General features: G+C 38.6%; 1 protein-coding gene across 2 annotated transcripts in view; it reads left to right on the forward strand.

Moving 5' to 3' along the window:
• Positions 1-15,423, forward strand: part of LOC125460319 (signal transducing adapter molecule 1) — a 65,662-nt gene extending 50,239 nt beyond the window's left edge. Inside the window, exons 9-13 of one of the 2 annotated variants that reach the window (XM_048547686.2) lie at positions 2,895-2,982; positions 5,596-5,650; positions 6,687-6,840; positions 8,296-8,471; positions 11,847-15,423. In XM_048547686.2, the coding sequence (XP_048403643.2) occupies positions 2,895-2,982; positions 5,596-5,650; positions 6,687-6,840; positions 8,296-8,471; positions 11,847-12,057 (684 nt within the window). In that variant the 3' untranslated portion in view covers positions 12,058-15,423. The remainder of the gene's footprint in view (positions 1-2,894; positions 2,983-5,595; positions 5,651-6,686; positions 6,841-8,295; positions 8,472-11,846) is intronic. The other variant, XM_048547677.2, reaches the window with a different exon arrangement.
• The last annotated feature ends 743 nt before the right edge of the window (positions 15,424-16,166 follow it).

Below are 16,166 nucleotides of genomic sequence, written 5' to 3' on the forward strand. Positions count from 1 at the left end.
CCTTCAAGATCTGGTGGCACCTAGCATCCTTTTTAGCAGGTTTACAAGATGCCTTCAGGCAATAAACATTTTACAGATACTCTGCTAAATTTAAGCTCTTTTCACTAACAATATAACAGGTGGCTATTTAAAACAAAACACTGTTCAACTGTAGATAACAAGGTGTCGAATTGGATGAACACAGCAGGCCAAGCAGCATCAGGGGAGCAGGAAGGCTGAATTTTCAGGCCTAGATCATCCTTCACATTTTCTGAAGACGGGTCTAGGCCCAAACTGTCAGCCTTCCTGCACCTTTGCTGCTTGGCCTGCTGTATTCATCCAGCTCTACGCCTTGTTATCTCAGATTCTCCAGCATCTGCAGTTCCTACTATCACTGTTCAACTGTAGTTTTGTAATGCACTATGCATGTCAAGGTTGATTTATAAAGGTCATACCATAGGCTGTGTACTGTTGAAGTAATTTTTGTGAAATGCTGATGCTGCATGTCCACATACGGTTAAATGATTACACAACAAATAACTAAATATCGTGTAGGTGTGACTGCTGAGAAGTAACATTTTGTCTCTTTTTAAATATGCTGACCATTGTTTGAAATGTAGCATTGAGTTGAGTCTCACCTTGAATTTGTGAGCAAATTTAAAACAGGTTGTACAGAACGTAATATATCTTGATCGCAGTAGATGTATCATTATTGATGTCTGCCTTGCTTAACACAACTGGGCCCTTCGTAATTTGTAACCGAATGACATCCTAATCCAATGTCATAACACCATCAAACTGTTGAGTGTATTTATCCACAGAGATCTAAAATGGGATGTGCCTATTCATTCTGCTGTAAAATGAGCTGAAGCCATCTGCATGTGTTTTCAGGAGCTGAAATATCATTACCGCTCCAGCAATGATTGTGTAATCGTTTTCATTTCATTTATTCAACTTTTTAAAAAAAAATTCACTCACTTATTGCCTTAACCACCTTAGCTCCTTCCCTTGAGAAAGTGGTAATGAGCTGCCTTCTCAACTGCTGCAACCCATTTCCTCTAGGTCGGCTGTCACTGCAAATATATTGGAATATAGGACATCAGTGTGGTCAAATGATGTTACAAAGTAACAATGTAAAGTCCTTTAACTCATTCACTGAAGGCTTGCAAAGTCATTTTTGACTAATCACCACAGTAACTCTGATTTTTCTTTTGACTTAACGTGATTGCGGTCTTATCACACCTTGAGAACAGATGCAGTTGGTGCACTTCCTTCATAGTATTGCTGCAGATTTGTGGTTTTACTACTTGGAATGACAAAGATTTCGCAGTTACTGCTGTTTCACAGGAGCTATCTGTATGAAATTTTAAAACCGTTTACTGAGTTGAGACGTAAAATGATAGTAGTCAAGAATACTGTAATGCCACATTTCAAACTACAACAAGCAAACTCTCTAATGACTGTTAACCATTGAACCTTGATAGTACAAATACCCTAATCTAATGATCAGTGTACTTCGTTCTTTCTATTTTTTATATCACTTATTCAAAATAACTTATTTAGCTTCAACTGTTATCTGTGATATAAGTTGATTTTGAAATAAGCATCGTGTAGCCATTTTAGGGCTTTGGTTTTTCTGTCCTTTTGTTTGATATTTCCAACTTAACCACAAAGTATTTGACCTCAGTTTTTAAGGTGTTAGTATCTTGCTCTGGATTACAGAGGAAATAGTTTATCTATATTCACTTTTGTATTTCTCATCATTTTTAGTATTGAATTTGGATGAACTCTTAAGTCTGTTATCAGAATATTTGGGGAAATTATGCAATCTGTTAACCCTGTAAGCCCTGATTAATTTTAGTGAATCTGATCTGTTTCCTTGCCAAGGACATTAGCTATCCTCAGGAACTATATACGCAAAACTGATGCAGCTTGGATCTGACAAATGCTGTGTAGCTGAAATGTTACTTTCTCACTTTTCCATTCCAAGCACCGTCAGATAATGCCTGATTTTTCATTAGTTATTTCGCTTGTTTTCTTTGCCTTTGGGTCAGCTTTTAATGATTGTGTAGATATACAATTAAGTATTCTTGATCTTTCTAATATTTCACTGTTAAGAAAACTTGTCTGTGATTCAAGTTGGGTGACTTCATGCTTTTCCATGTGGAATTTCGTCTGTGATCATTTTGTTCATCCCTTAGTACATCCCTTAGTACATGTGTTTTTGTAACTTCCTTTGACAGATGCTGCTGTATCTCAAGACTAATTGTCATCTGTGCACTTTGATGTTTGACTGATCTGTTCTCTGTGAAAAATACTGGGGAGAATTTCTTATCACAATTTGTCAATGAACACTTAATCCACAAGCTTTGTCTCTTCTCTCAATAAATCATTTCATAAAGGATGCATCGCATTCTCTTAACTCTTACTCATAATCTCCTGCTTTGAATCTTACCAAATCTTCTGGAAATCTGTGAAGACCTTGTCCTAGTCATTCCTTAACCTTTGTGTTAGTGACTTCTCAAAAAAAAAGGAAATTCAAACAGATTATCCACAGTCGACCCTTCTCATTTAGTGTATTCTTTTGCACTGGTTATTCAATTAACCTAATCAAGAGGTAAATCTTGTTATCTCTGATTAAACTTCAGCAAATTTCCTAGAATTAATACATGGACAGGTCTATAGTTAAGTTTGTTTGCCTCACTCTTTCACTCACGCTCTTTTCAGTAATGGTGTGATGCTTGTATGCTCTCAATCCAAATACATTATTCTTTAACCTAGAAATTTTCAAAGTGATGGTTTAGCTGCAGTTTACTTGCTGACCTATTTTGGTACTGTGTATGGTGGATGGGCTTTTGTCTGTCTCAAGTTCCATTATTTTCTCTGGTACTACAGTGTTTTATTAATTTCAATAGGAAAAGATGGATCAACTATTACAGATGTTGCAGAGTGCTAACCCCACAGATGGTCAACCAGATTCACAAGAACTGCTTCATCTAGAAGGTGGGATGGCTCTATGATTTCTGTTATTATTTACTCTGTTCCGTAGTTCATTAGCAAATCATAAAATAACAGTGTGTTTAAATAGAGCGTTTTGCAAATGATGTACCAATACTGGCAATATTGATTTTAATGTAGCATTTGGTGTCTGAGTCCAACACAATTCGACCACATAAGGAGGATATTAATCAGATGACTGCACACTTTGCTGTAAGAGTTAAGAAGGTGGACCAGTTTAAAGAGAACAAAGCGTGGTGCTGGATGAACACAGCAGGCCAAGCAGCATCTTAGGAGCACAAAAGCTGATGTTTCAGGCCTAGACTGAAGAAGGGTCTAGGCCCGAAACAACAGCTTTTGTGTTCCTAAGATGCTGCTTGGCCTGCTGTGTTCATCCAGCACCACGCTTTGTTATCGCAAATTCTCCAGCATCTGCAGTTCCCATCATCTCTGAAGGTTTAAAGAGAATTTGTGATTTGGGGACTAGGCAGTTGAAGTAATGGTTGCCAGTGGAGGAGTAATTTTAAATTGGGGATATGCAAGAAACTTGAATTGTAGGAATGCAGAGATCTTGGCAGTTGAGAATAAGTTCTTCCAGCATTTATAACCAGAGAGATGAGGAAAGAAGAGGCCATCAATGAGACCAGAAATGATAATTTTAAAATTAAACTTCTTGACCAAGAGTCATCGAAGGTTAGCAAGTATAAGGGCTTTGGGACTTGATGTGAGTTAGGATATGGACAGACAGGGTTTTTTTTTGGATCAGCTGAAATTTATGGAGGGTATAAGATTTGAGATTGCCAGAAAGAATTGGAATAGTTAAGTGTAGAAGGGGAAATGTGTGGTTAGTGGGAGGACATGAGTGATGTTACTGAGCTGGATTTAAATTTCAGTGATGGCCAAAATTTCATTGTAGGGTTAAATAGAAGGATTAATTGTGTCTAAAACTGAAACAGACAATGGCCAGTGAGAATGATTGATAGAATTAGTGTTTAGTGGCTTTTGGAGTGGATCAAAGTCTATGGCTTTGCTCCCTCCTATATTTAATTGGAATAATTGTTTATGCAGTACTGGATGCCATACAGGAAGTGTGACAAATCAGAGGCAGTCTGGAGAGGTCCATGTCATCAACTTCATGCATGGAACCTGAAATTGTCATTTTGGCTGATATCTCCGGGGGCAGCGCATAAATGAGACATACCGACAAACTGAAATCCCAGCACAGATTAGGGGGAGCACGGTGGCCCAGTGGTTAGCACTGCTATCTCAAAGCCGGGGACCTGGCGTCAATTCCACCCTCTGGCAACTGTCTGTGTGGAGTTTGCACATTCTGTCAGTGTCTGCGTGGGTTTCCTCCCAGATGCTCTGGTTTCCCCCCCTCAGCCCAAAGATGTGTATGCTAGGTAGATTGGCCATGCTAAATTGCCTGTAGTTTTCAGGGGTGTGTAGATTAGGTGGGTTATAGGGGAATGGGTCAGTGTGGACTTGTCAGGCTAAAGGGCCTGTTTCCACACTAGGGATTCTGATATTCTATCATTATGCTCGTTAATGATTATTTATATAATATTTGTTATTAATGATCTGCAAACACGAACAGAGTGTAACATAGCAAAATCTCCATTGATACTGACATAGATAGGAAAACGGGCTGTGGTGAGAAAGTAGAGTTTACAAATGGATATTGACTGGCAAGGAGAGTGGGCCAGAATCTGGCAGATGAAGTTTAGGGATGTGGATAAGTGCGAGGTTCTGATTTGGTCAGAAAAATAAAAAGGCAAATTATTATTATTATTAAAAAGGGCAGATTCAAAGTGTGTCAGTGCAGAGGGAACTGGGCATCCTTCTGTCTGAATCACAGGAAGTAGGTATGCAGGAGCAGCATGTAATAAGAAAAGTAACTGGAATCCTGGCAATTATTACAGAAGGACTGGATTATAAAAGAAAAGTAGTATTGTCAGAATTATAAAAGGCATTGGTGAGACCACACCTGGAGTATTATTCCCAGTTTTGGATCTCCTTACTTGGCACTGGAGGTAGTTCAGAGGATGTTCACCAGATTGATTCCAGGGATGAAAAGGCTGTTGTATGAGAAGTAGTTGATTAGCTTGGGCTTCAGAAGAATGAGTGGGCATCTGATTTTGAGGTATACAACATGTTAAATGGGATTAGTAAAATGGATGCTGAACATGTGCTGCCCCAAGTAGGACAGCATCAAACAAGAGGGCATAGATATAGTGAGAGATGGTTGTTTGAAAATTTGAGCTGAGGAGAAACTACTTCTCAGGATTGTGAATCTGTGGAATCAGTTAATCAGCACATTTAGGAAAGAAATAGAGATGCTTCCGATGAAAAGCAGGATGAAGGGCTGTGTGGAGTTGACAAGAAAGTGGAGTTGAGATCAAGATAATTTCAGCCATGGTCATGTTATAAGGTGAAGCAGGCTCGATGGGCTGAATTCTCAATGCCTGTTCCTAATTTCTGTGTTCCAATTTATTACCATTAATTAGTTTTAAACTTTTCCATTGCTCTGTTTATTCAATGCTGATCTTTTCTGCCTCACCGTACCTTGCCAGAAGCAAGTTTAGAAAAATATTTCTCCCATCTCTTAATCTTTCCCAGGTATCTGTCATCAAATGGGACCACTCATAGATCAGAAGTTAGAAGAAATTGACAGGTAAAAGTCTTATTTTCACTGTTTGTTCGTTTCGTGCCATGCTGATGCTAACTTATATTTTGCATATAAATAACGTACGTACTGCATAAGTCCTCAAGGCATGACTGTGCTATAGCAGAATGACCAGAGCAGGGTGTAGGAATTTGCTATGAAGCCCACGTCCTCAGAATTTCAGAGGTTTTAAAAATAAAACTTCCAAACGTTAAAATACTGATGGTAGATGGTTGCTTTTTGGACAGAAGGCCTGTGACGAGCACTGTGCTGCAAGGATAGATGCTGGACACACTGCTTTTTGTCAATGATACAATTGATTTGGATGTGAGTATCGGAGGAATGGTTAGTAAGTTTGCATATGACACCAAAATTGATTGATTTTTGTAGTGGACGGTAAAGGAGGTTATTTCAAAATACAGGAAATCTTGATCAGATGCAAATCAGGAGCAGAACCAGAAGTTTCTGGAAAAGCTGAGCATGTCTGGCAGCATCTGTGAAGAAAACTTAGAGTTAACATTTCGGATCCATGACCTTTGGTCCTGTGGAACGGTCACCAGACCCAAAACATTAACTCTGATTTTTCTTCACAGATGCTGCCAGACCTACTGAGCATTTCCAGCAACTTCTGTTTTTGACCTCGTCATTTTGCTTCCTATGCCCCTTTCCATTGCCCTGTTTTTATCCTGGTGGCAGAGGACTACCTGAAGATAAGACTCCCTAATGGCTGCCAATTGGAAAATCAGCAACAGAACATTCTGTTCTCAGATGGATGTGTAAGTTATTGCAGTGAAGTTGTTTGTCTGGACTCATTCAATCTCCTCTGAAAAGTAGATGTCCAAAGATTGCCTGGTGCTTGTTGCCTTTACGCAGATGATGCTGTTCCATGAAGTGTGATGACTGGAAGAGACGATTGTTTCAAAATCTCATTTCACCCCCTTCTGTCTGTGGAAGGGAGCTTGAAAACCCTCAGCTCCACCAATTTTTCATTGTACATGCTGCAATGTCCTAGACTAACTTTTGTGCCTGTTTTTTGAAATTGCAGGAAACACTCAGAACTATCGGATTTAAATGTGAAAGTGATGGAGGCTCTATCCTTGTATGCTAAGTTGATGAATGAGGATCCAATGTATTCCATGTATGCTAAACTCCAGAGCCAACAGTATTACATGCAACCAGCTTCTGTAGCGGTTTCTCAGGTGTGTTCGAAGTTATTTATAGCAACGAAAAAATTAGTGTGGCAGTGCATTCTTGTTCTTGCTCCACTAAGCATTTTTGATACACTTTTTCCTGAGCACTTAGTTTCTTTTCAGGTTTTAAATAAAATATCATTTTAATTACCAAATTAGCTAATCTGATTTTGTGCTTTTACCGCACCGACTGTCAGACACGAATATCCAAAGCAATTTGGGGAGAAATGCTTGAACAGCAGTAATTCTTTTTGTAAGGCAGTTGATGGTTTTGAAACTTAATCAGTTGACTCAGTGGAACTGCTTTCTGCCTGTATCCTTTTGTACTGACTTGGATCATAATAGCTGGATCTTTCTCCTCCCACTTCTTCCAAGAAAAACATTCCAGCCGTTTTAATTTCTTCACGTAATAGATCTCCTTATCCCTGGCATAATTCTGGAAAATCTCCACTGTATCCCCTCCACATTCTTGGTAGTCTTGCTGAAGTCGACTGCACAGCACTAGGCACCATACTAAACTGAGGCTTAGCCAGTCATTTATCAACATTTAACTTCCTTATTTTTGCCCTCTTGTCTCTGTTTATAAACCCAGAAACTGAAATCTTCATTGTTTTGTGTTAAGAACTGCATCATCTGATCCATTAGCCCACAGAGCAACCAGAGTGACAGATACTTCCATGTTGTCAACTCTAGTTGTCATCATTGGGGAAATTCTTTTATCATTGTTTTGCAGTCTTTTAAAATGATAAGTTATATTCTTGTATGCACTAATACGCTATCAAGCACTTCATGCATTGTACTTTTGAAATAGAATTACTTAACTGTTGGCAAATATGGCATCAAACTTATGCAAAGTAAGATCCCTTCCACATTATTGTTTGCTTAAGCTGATTTAAGGGATGCTGTTTGAATGTTTACCACACCACTGGAATATGCCCTACTCTTAAAATGGTTCCAGGACAGCCATTGGAATGGGCAGGTACAACATTGGCTAAATATTTTATCTGAAAGACTACAGCTCATCCAGTGCAGCACACTTTCAGTACAGCATTGAAATGTGAGCCTAGATTATTTTCCTATTCCTATTCCTCATATGGTTATGAATACGACCTTCTGAGTAAGGTGAGAGTGCTTCCAACTCTGCTCATTGAGACATATTTTGGTTGCCTTTGCTTGTTTTTAATTTTGTTCTGTTGTTTCAATTTATAGGAGTGACATTTTACCCAAAGAGGCACAGCTGGCACCTATACAACTCTGTAATGAATCCTGTAACCTAATTGTGCTTGGCAGCCTGAGTCCTTTGCTGCTGCAAGTTCTCTGTTTACAGGCTAGAAATGTTTACTGTTCAGAAGACTCCATTCTTTTGCAAAAAAACTTTAAAAATGCTGCTTTCTTAGTATACTTCCATACTAAAAATAGATTTTAAAATGTTTCTGTTTAATTCTACTTAATCACTGCGTGTAGGTATATACAGGACAGCCTCCAAGTGGCGCATATGTAATATCTGGAACACCTCAGTTGGCTTCAGGCCAAGGGTACAGTATTCCATCAGATCAAGTTCCATCTCTCAGTCAAGCTGGTCTACCTCCAACTGTTAGCCCAGCCCTGTCCAGCCAGCAAGCTCCAACATCATATACCAGGTAAGTGATAGTTATTATGCACCATCTGTTCTAACCCATTTCCATCTGATATTTTTCATGTCCATTGCAAAACTAAATAGCTGTGAATCATTTTCTGGCATTGCATATGTTAATTGCTAATTTGAAGCTTTGTGCAGTAATATGAATATTATAATTATTTCCTTTCAAACTCTTGCAAAGGTTTTGTGTTTAAAAGAAAATGTCTAAATACACCCAATAGCCAAGTTCCATACCCATGAAGATAGCCTCAAATGTGATCTTGGGATCATGACGAACTACATATGACACCACCATGCTGTGCTGTATCTGTAAAATCTTCCTTGCTGTCCTTCCTGTTTTGACACCATCCCCTTGATAAGTTATGATCTCTCTACCTTAATTAGTTTGTACAGTTTTGGCTAGACCCTTGGCTTATGACTCATACCTATTATGTTATTCCATTCGTTTGGTTTGACTTCAGCAACAACTTATTTTTAATGTTTTATGATAGACTCTCTGCTTCATTTAATCGCATTATTATAAGTCATCCCTTCATTTGTTATTCAGCTATTGACACTTTACTGAGACTGTCAGACGCTCTTGGTCACTTGTCAACACCTATTATTTGGCCTGTTGGACACTCCGCTCGCACCATTTTTCTGATCTTTTGATCTCTCTGCTTATGAATTTCATACCTGTGTGCTTCTTTCTCGCTTCACCTGATGAAGAAGCAACACTTCAAAAGCTTTGATTTCGAGTAAACCTGTTGCTCTATTACCTGGTGTTGCCTGGTTTCTGAACTTGCCCATCCCAGTCCAACACTGGCACCTGCACATCAAATTTGTGCAGTCTTGTAAATATCTTCAGCTCCGAATAAAAGAACCTCTGATCCATTTGTTTGGGTTATTGACTGTATATTTCTGGTACAATGCTCTATTAGTAATAAAAGATAGAACATAGAACAGTACAGCACAGAACAGGCCCTTCAGCCCACAATGGATTAATTTTAAAAATTAGTGACTTTGTTTAAATACAGCTGGTTTTAAGGATGCCACTAATTAAATTAAAAATAAAATATACAATAAGTGCTTATAATTTAAAGTATATTAATTACCGTAAGTCTTCAGGTACTGAAAATGTGTAATTGTAAATTCAGATCTAACATCCTTGTGGTTTGTCAGCTTCTTACAATTTTATATTCATAACTTGAGTGAAGGAATCAAAAGTGTGGTTGCTAAATTTTCTTAAGATGCAAAGATACGTAGAAAAATGAGTTGTGAAGACAGCGTGAGACTGCAGAGGGATATATACTGGTTAAGCGAGAGAGCAAAGATCTGGCAATTGTGAGAAAATATGAAATTGTCTATTTTGACAGGAAGAATGGTGAGAGATTGTAGGACTCTATGCAGAGGAATATGGGTGTCATGAATGAATTGGTGTTCATTGTGAGAAGAACTGAATGCAAAAGCAGGGGTACTTGTGCATGAAGCATAGAAAGCTAACCCATGTGCAGCCAGTAATCCGAAAGGCTAATGGAATGTTAGCCCTTATTTCAAGGGCCTTGGATCGCAAGAGTAGGGATGTCTTAATGATAACTATACAAGGTGCTATTGAGGAAACATCTGGAGCACTGTGAGAACAAGGTGTAGAGCTGGATGAACACAGCAGGCCAAGCAGCATCAGAGAGCAGGAAAGCGGATGTTTCGGGTCGAGACCCTGCTTCAGAAATACTGAGAGCCATTTTGGTCCCCTTATTTAAGAAAATGTATTATTTCATTGGACAAATTCAGAGAAGGTTCACCAGGATGATCCCGGGATGGCTGGATGTTTTATGAGCGAAGATTAAACTGGTTTGGGATTCTACTCACTGAAATTTAGAACCATGGGAGGTGATCTCATTGAAACATATAGGATGCTTAATTGGTTTGACAGAGTAAATGCTGAGAGGATGTATCCCCTCACTGGAAAAGTCCAGGACCAGAGGTCACTGGTGGCAGTGTCTGGAGGGCACTCAGAAGGGGAGCAGGTAGTGTGAGACCAGGTATATGGCTCCAACTCAGATGTGATGGTTGTGGGATTGGTGACAAGAGGGTCGGTCCCTTAACTGAGACTGCAGGGCCCATAATGGAGATCCCGGCAAATGTCACGCAGACTCTATTGCAATAAAATCTTCATATATTCAGTGTTTCCAGATGATGCTGGAGCATGGTGATGCTTTTAATGTGAAAAAATACTTTTCTCTTTCTTTTTATATACATGTGATTCTAAATCTAAAAGCTAAATAGTCTCAGAATTAAGGAGTACCAGTTTAAGATTGAGATTAGAAGGAATTTCTTCTTTGGAATTCCTCGCCACAGAGAGCTGTGAAGGCAGAGTCCTCATGTATATTTAAAGCTCAGATTCTTCAGCAGGGGGAATCAGTAGGTCACTCAAGATTTATGGGGAAAAGCCAAGAAAGTGGATGTTAGGAGCACAGAACAGTTTCGAAGGGCTGAGCTTGACGGGCCTACTCTTATCCCAATTTTTATGGTCTTCTATTCCCTCAAGAAATGGAGAAAAGCTGTTATACTAGTTCAGCAAATCGATCCATTGCATTTTCTTTGCTAGGTGGCATGAGGTGTGTGTGTGTGCGTGCATATATGCAAGTGCACGATATACATTTCTAGAACTTGCATTTTTCTTGTGAATTCCAGTAATGTGTTGCTTCTTGCGGTAAAATAAGTGTTCCTATACAATAAATGAAAAAACAACATAGGATTAGCATTAAATTCTAGATTCCTTTAGATAGTATCATCGACCAGAGATATTTATGAATTTATTTGGCCAAGAGGGAGCTCTGAACCTTCCAAAGTGGTTTTGAAGATAGGGAGCAGGTAGAGGAAATTTTGAGCACAAGGTCCTGTGCTGTCACTAAGGGCTTTTGTGGTACAATGGTAGTACCTCCTGAGCTAGGAGACCTGGATTTCAAGTCCCACCTATCCTGGTGATAGTAAGAACCGCTGATGCTGAAGTCTGAGATAAGTGTGGAGCTGGAGGAACGCAGCAGGCCAGGCAGCATCAGAGGAGCAGGAAAGCTGATGTTTCAGGTCAGGACCTTTTTTTTTTAATGAAGAACGTTTCCGACCTGAAACGTCAGCTTTCCTGCCTCTCTGTCGCCTGGCCTGTTGTGTTCCTCCACTACTTATCGTAAAATGGTGTTATAACATCTCTGAACAAATTGATTAGAAAATACACACATCCTATCACTGAGAAACATACTTGACACTTCAGTTATGGGATCATGTCTTTTCATAAGATAACTATTAACATATTTACTATGTATGTTAAATAGAATGCAAGTATTGTAATGTGATGCAAAAGCAGGTAATTAATTGAATGTTTTTTTTTCTTCTTTAGTGCAGTGGACAGTACTGTGAATGCAAATACATACCTAACGCAAGCATCTGTCTGTAATCAACCTGTCCCTTCAAATGTTGACATGACTAGTTACCAAAGTACTGGCCTAAATGGACAGCAGATGCCAAACTATAGTGTTGCCTCAGCAAGCCTTGGGCCACAGTCCACCAGTCAGCAACAATCTTCTTACTCACAGAAAGCACTTCTATAGAGAAATATGATCTCTCCCTCTCATCCATCTTATCCTTGACATTGGCTAGGAACAAATAGGTAGTAGTGCAATTTACAGGAATTGAAAAGTCATCAATTTGCGCAGACTGCACCGAACTTTTTTTATAAACAAATCACCTTGTGCTGAAGGAGTACGTATGATAACCTGCCCCAGTCAAATGTTATGTTGTCACAATGACTGCAGCTATTTACAATGAACATAACTTCCTGTTTTTTGGGAGATTGTGGGACTGGTTGTTAGTTTTGTGTACGTGCATTGATTTATTGCATTAATGTTAAATTTGATAGCTATAAGTAAATGTGTGAACATAAACTGCTGCAGGTGGTATAGAAATTAATTCATGGTGGTTTTAAATTTAGATTATTAAAGTTTTGTAGTAATTTTAAGTTATATATGTATATTATAAAATTTGTTTTTCCCTACGATGTGAAGAATGAAATCTATGTAGTCTCATTTTGCACTTTGTCAAAAGTGACCTCCCAGATACCTGCAGTGATCTTTCTCCTTCGGACCAGAACGATTTCCCAAGTAAATAACCTGTTGCAATATTTTATGCACCCCAGTAAGCCCACTTTGGTGTTTAAAATGGAAACTATACTGCTAGCAGTACTAGAAAGATAACTTTATATGCAGTATGCATTTTTTTAAATAGCATAAGCTTTTGGGTTTAATTTCTCAGTGGAAGGCCAGAAGATTGACTTATGAGCCACTTCGCAACTGTATGTAGTTCAGCAGTACTCTTCTGATTTTCTCATTCTGTTATTTCCTCAGGGTCAGGCAGGTAATTACTGTTGTGATTAGAAAGTACTTATTTTCTAGAAGGAAGAAACTATTCTACTCCCAAGGTAAAATGAATGTGACAAAGTCCAAAATGAAAACTGGAATTTCAATACAGCTGCTGGGATGTAAACCTCCTATCAAATATATATGTATATAGTTCTGGTGTTGCTGTGGTGGTGCATGGAGTTTTCTTTTAACATAGGACTCCATTTTACTGCCAAAACTCCCAAATCCCAGCTTTGAAGCAAAGCCTGCTGTTGATACCTGGTCAGAATTGAAATAAACTGTGTGGAATTAAAAGTTTGAATTGATACTGTGATTCGATAGCTTCTGCAGTGATGGTTGAAAATGTTTTTAGAGGACAAATCGAGGAGTTAAATAACACCAAAGGAATTTTAATATGTCCTATCTTTATCTTGACCAACCGTTTGAAAGTTGTTGAATTAAAAGAGTTGGAGTACGATGGCTATGAAGACACGTGGCAGATTTTCCCATAGTCTTTAGGACTTGACAATTTAATACTGAAATGGTGGGCAAACATACATTCACTCAGCTACACGTTTCTGTGAATTGGCCATTTTTGTTCAGAGACCAGGTTTACAGTCCACTCAAAGCTGGTGGACCATTAGCAGACCCTCCTGCTTGGAATTTGCAGCACTGCAACAGCAGTGGGCGGGCAAGGGAGGAAAATGGAGGAGCCCCCTCTCCAACTTTTTATTCAAATGTAAAATAAAGGTCTGTGGCCAGGCCATTCATCAAAATGCAAATATAACCCATCTACAGGACAGCCAACCCATTGGGATGGCGGCAAAGCATTAAAAAATCTGGCTAAAAATTGAATATCCTTCTCATTTACAGTCTTCACTAGGGCTGTTGTATTAGTATTTAGTGCATTCGTGAACTTACTGGGTAATGCGAAGCAGGACATTCAGACTTGTATGTTGGCTCATTGCGATCTTTTCTTTTATCATGTTTAGAAACTTTATCTGAAAGGTAGGTGTTTGACATAGTCTTTTGACTCTAGAGATTCTATCCTTTTTAAAGACACTGCCTTCATGAAAAAAAGTACTTGATGTGACCTTGTTTCAGAAGGGACCAAAGCAGTGCATTTATGCAAGAATATCGCAGTCGGGTAACACAGTGATTTCATCTCCAACATTATTATTCATTCTGTTTGCAAGTGATTTTTAGAAAGATGAAACTTACATGAAGATGGCACTCTTTTGATTCAGTACTTTAAACTGGAGGTGTGACTTTATTTTGCAAATGGTGTATTTAAGCTTTTTTAAATGTCTTGAAATAAATATTTTGTTAGGTTTTCTAATGTTCAAAATGATTACATTGTTCACTTCAATGCCGTACAATGTCAAATTTAGTTGGAAGTGTGTGTTAGTTAAAGTGCAGGTTAACAGATGTAAGCATTAAGTTTTTCTGTAAGTGCACAACAACAGTACATTAATGGTGCATAATTTTACAAATTCAGTTGAATGTTTATTTAACACTAATCAGAGAACACGAAATGCTAATTAATTTGTGCTCTGTTGCCCATTTATAAAAATCATTTTCAAGGGTACTTGTAAGAAAATAAGCAAAGATCCATGTATAAAATGTGAAAACATTTGTGCTAGAGAATGCTGAAGTATGTTTCAACAATATTTTAAAAATTTGAATTTAAGAAAAAGCTGTAAAATGACTAGAACTTGTGTTTGTATTAACTTTGACTTGTTAGCTTTCAAATAACTCATAACAGAATGCCTGAATGCAAAAATTCCAAGACCATTCTATCATAACATTTCTTATTCTATTGCATGTCATGAGTTTTAAAAAAAAAGAAAAAATATCAGTAATCTTCATTTGGGAGATAATTTCACAGTTGACCTGTGATCAACCAAGAATAGTTTAAATAAATACTGAAACTCAAATGGTACTGGTGTCAATTAATTTAAATTGTTTCATAGGTCAGTACTCTAGTTCCTGTTTTCTGCGTAGACTTCAGTAGAAATATCTCCAAAATGGTTTAATGCTTCCTTGAAAAACATTGCTTTTATGCTCCTTTTCATTTTAAACTTTTAGTTTACCTGGTCATAATATAAACCATCTTAAGGTCACCACCAAATGTGAATTGGGTAATCAGTTCAACCCCACTTATATTTAACAAATGAATGCAGTGTGTTGCTTTGGTATTTTTAACTTTTTGTAGAAATTCATTTAAGTTGGGTCACAAGTCATACTAAGTATGTAGGCTTGTGTTCTTTATTTTTGCCACTGTTTTGACCTTTTTTTAATACCTAAAGCAGGAGCTGTGAATTTTGGTTCATTTGTCTTGTATTGCCTCCTCTTAATTGTAGGCATCCAGTCTTTGGGCCATTGCTGTATGAACTCCAAGTTGGATTTGGTTTGGATATTTCTGCACCAACGTATTGCTTATTTAACATGCAGTACTCAATGAGCAGAAATATCCTCCAGTCGGGCACGGTGGCTCAGTGGTTAGCACTGTAGCCTCACAGCACCAGGGACCCAGGTTCGATTCCCGCCTCAGGCGACTGTGTGGCGTTTTCACATTCTCCCCGTGTCTGTGTGGGTTTCCTCTGAATGCTCCGGTTTCCTCCCACAGTCCAAAGATGTGCAGGTTAGGTGGATTGGCCATGGTAAATTGCCCATAGTGTTCAGGGGTGTGTGGGTTATAGGGGGATGGGTCTGGGTGGGCTGCTTCAAGGGGCGGTGTGGACTTGTTGGGCTGAAGGGCCGGTTTCCACACTGTAGGGAATCTAATAATCTAATAACTTTGTCTTTGTTTTTGGTGCTTACTCTAAATTTTGTTTCCTTACCATTGATGCCATCCCTACCACTGACAACAGGCTAAGATCAAGCCAGTCTGTTCACAGTCTTGATATCACGTTTGCTCTTGAGATGAACTTGCAACCTTTCAGTTATGCCTTACTAGGACCACCTATTTCCACCTCCATAGCGTTATCCAAATTTGCACCAGTCTGAGCTCATCTATTGCTGAAAACTTCACGCATTCATAATTTTTAGGCTCAACTATTCCAATACTGTTGCGGGTCGGTTTCCCCACGTTATACTCTATAAACTTGACATCATGCAAAAGCCTGCAAGTACCAATTCCCCTACTCCCTGTCCTCACTGACTAGGTTCCTGGTCAAGCAACACTTGATATTAAAATGATTGTCCTTCTTTTCAAAGTATGTTCTGTTCTGATCTCCGTTACCTGTTGCAGGCTCCCAGTTCTCCCAAAATATCTACATCCTCTAATTCTTGCTTCTTGTACAGACCCAATTTTAATTGGT

The sequence above is a fragment of the Stegostoma tigrinum genome, chromosome 2 (assembly GCF_030684315.1).
Source record: "Stegostoma tigrinum isolate sSteTig4 chromosome 2, sSteTig4.hap1, whole genome shotgun sequence".
Lineage (NCBI taxonomy): Eukaryota > Metazoa > Chordata > Chondrichthyes > Orectolobiformes > Stegostomatidae > Stegostoma > Stegostoma tigrinum.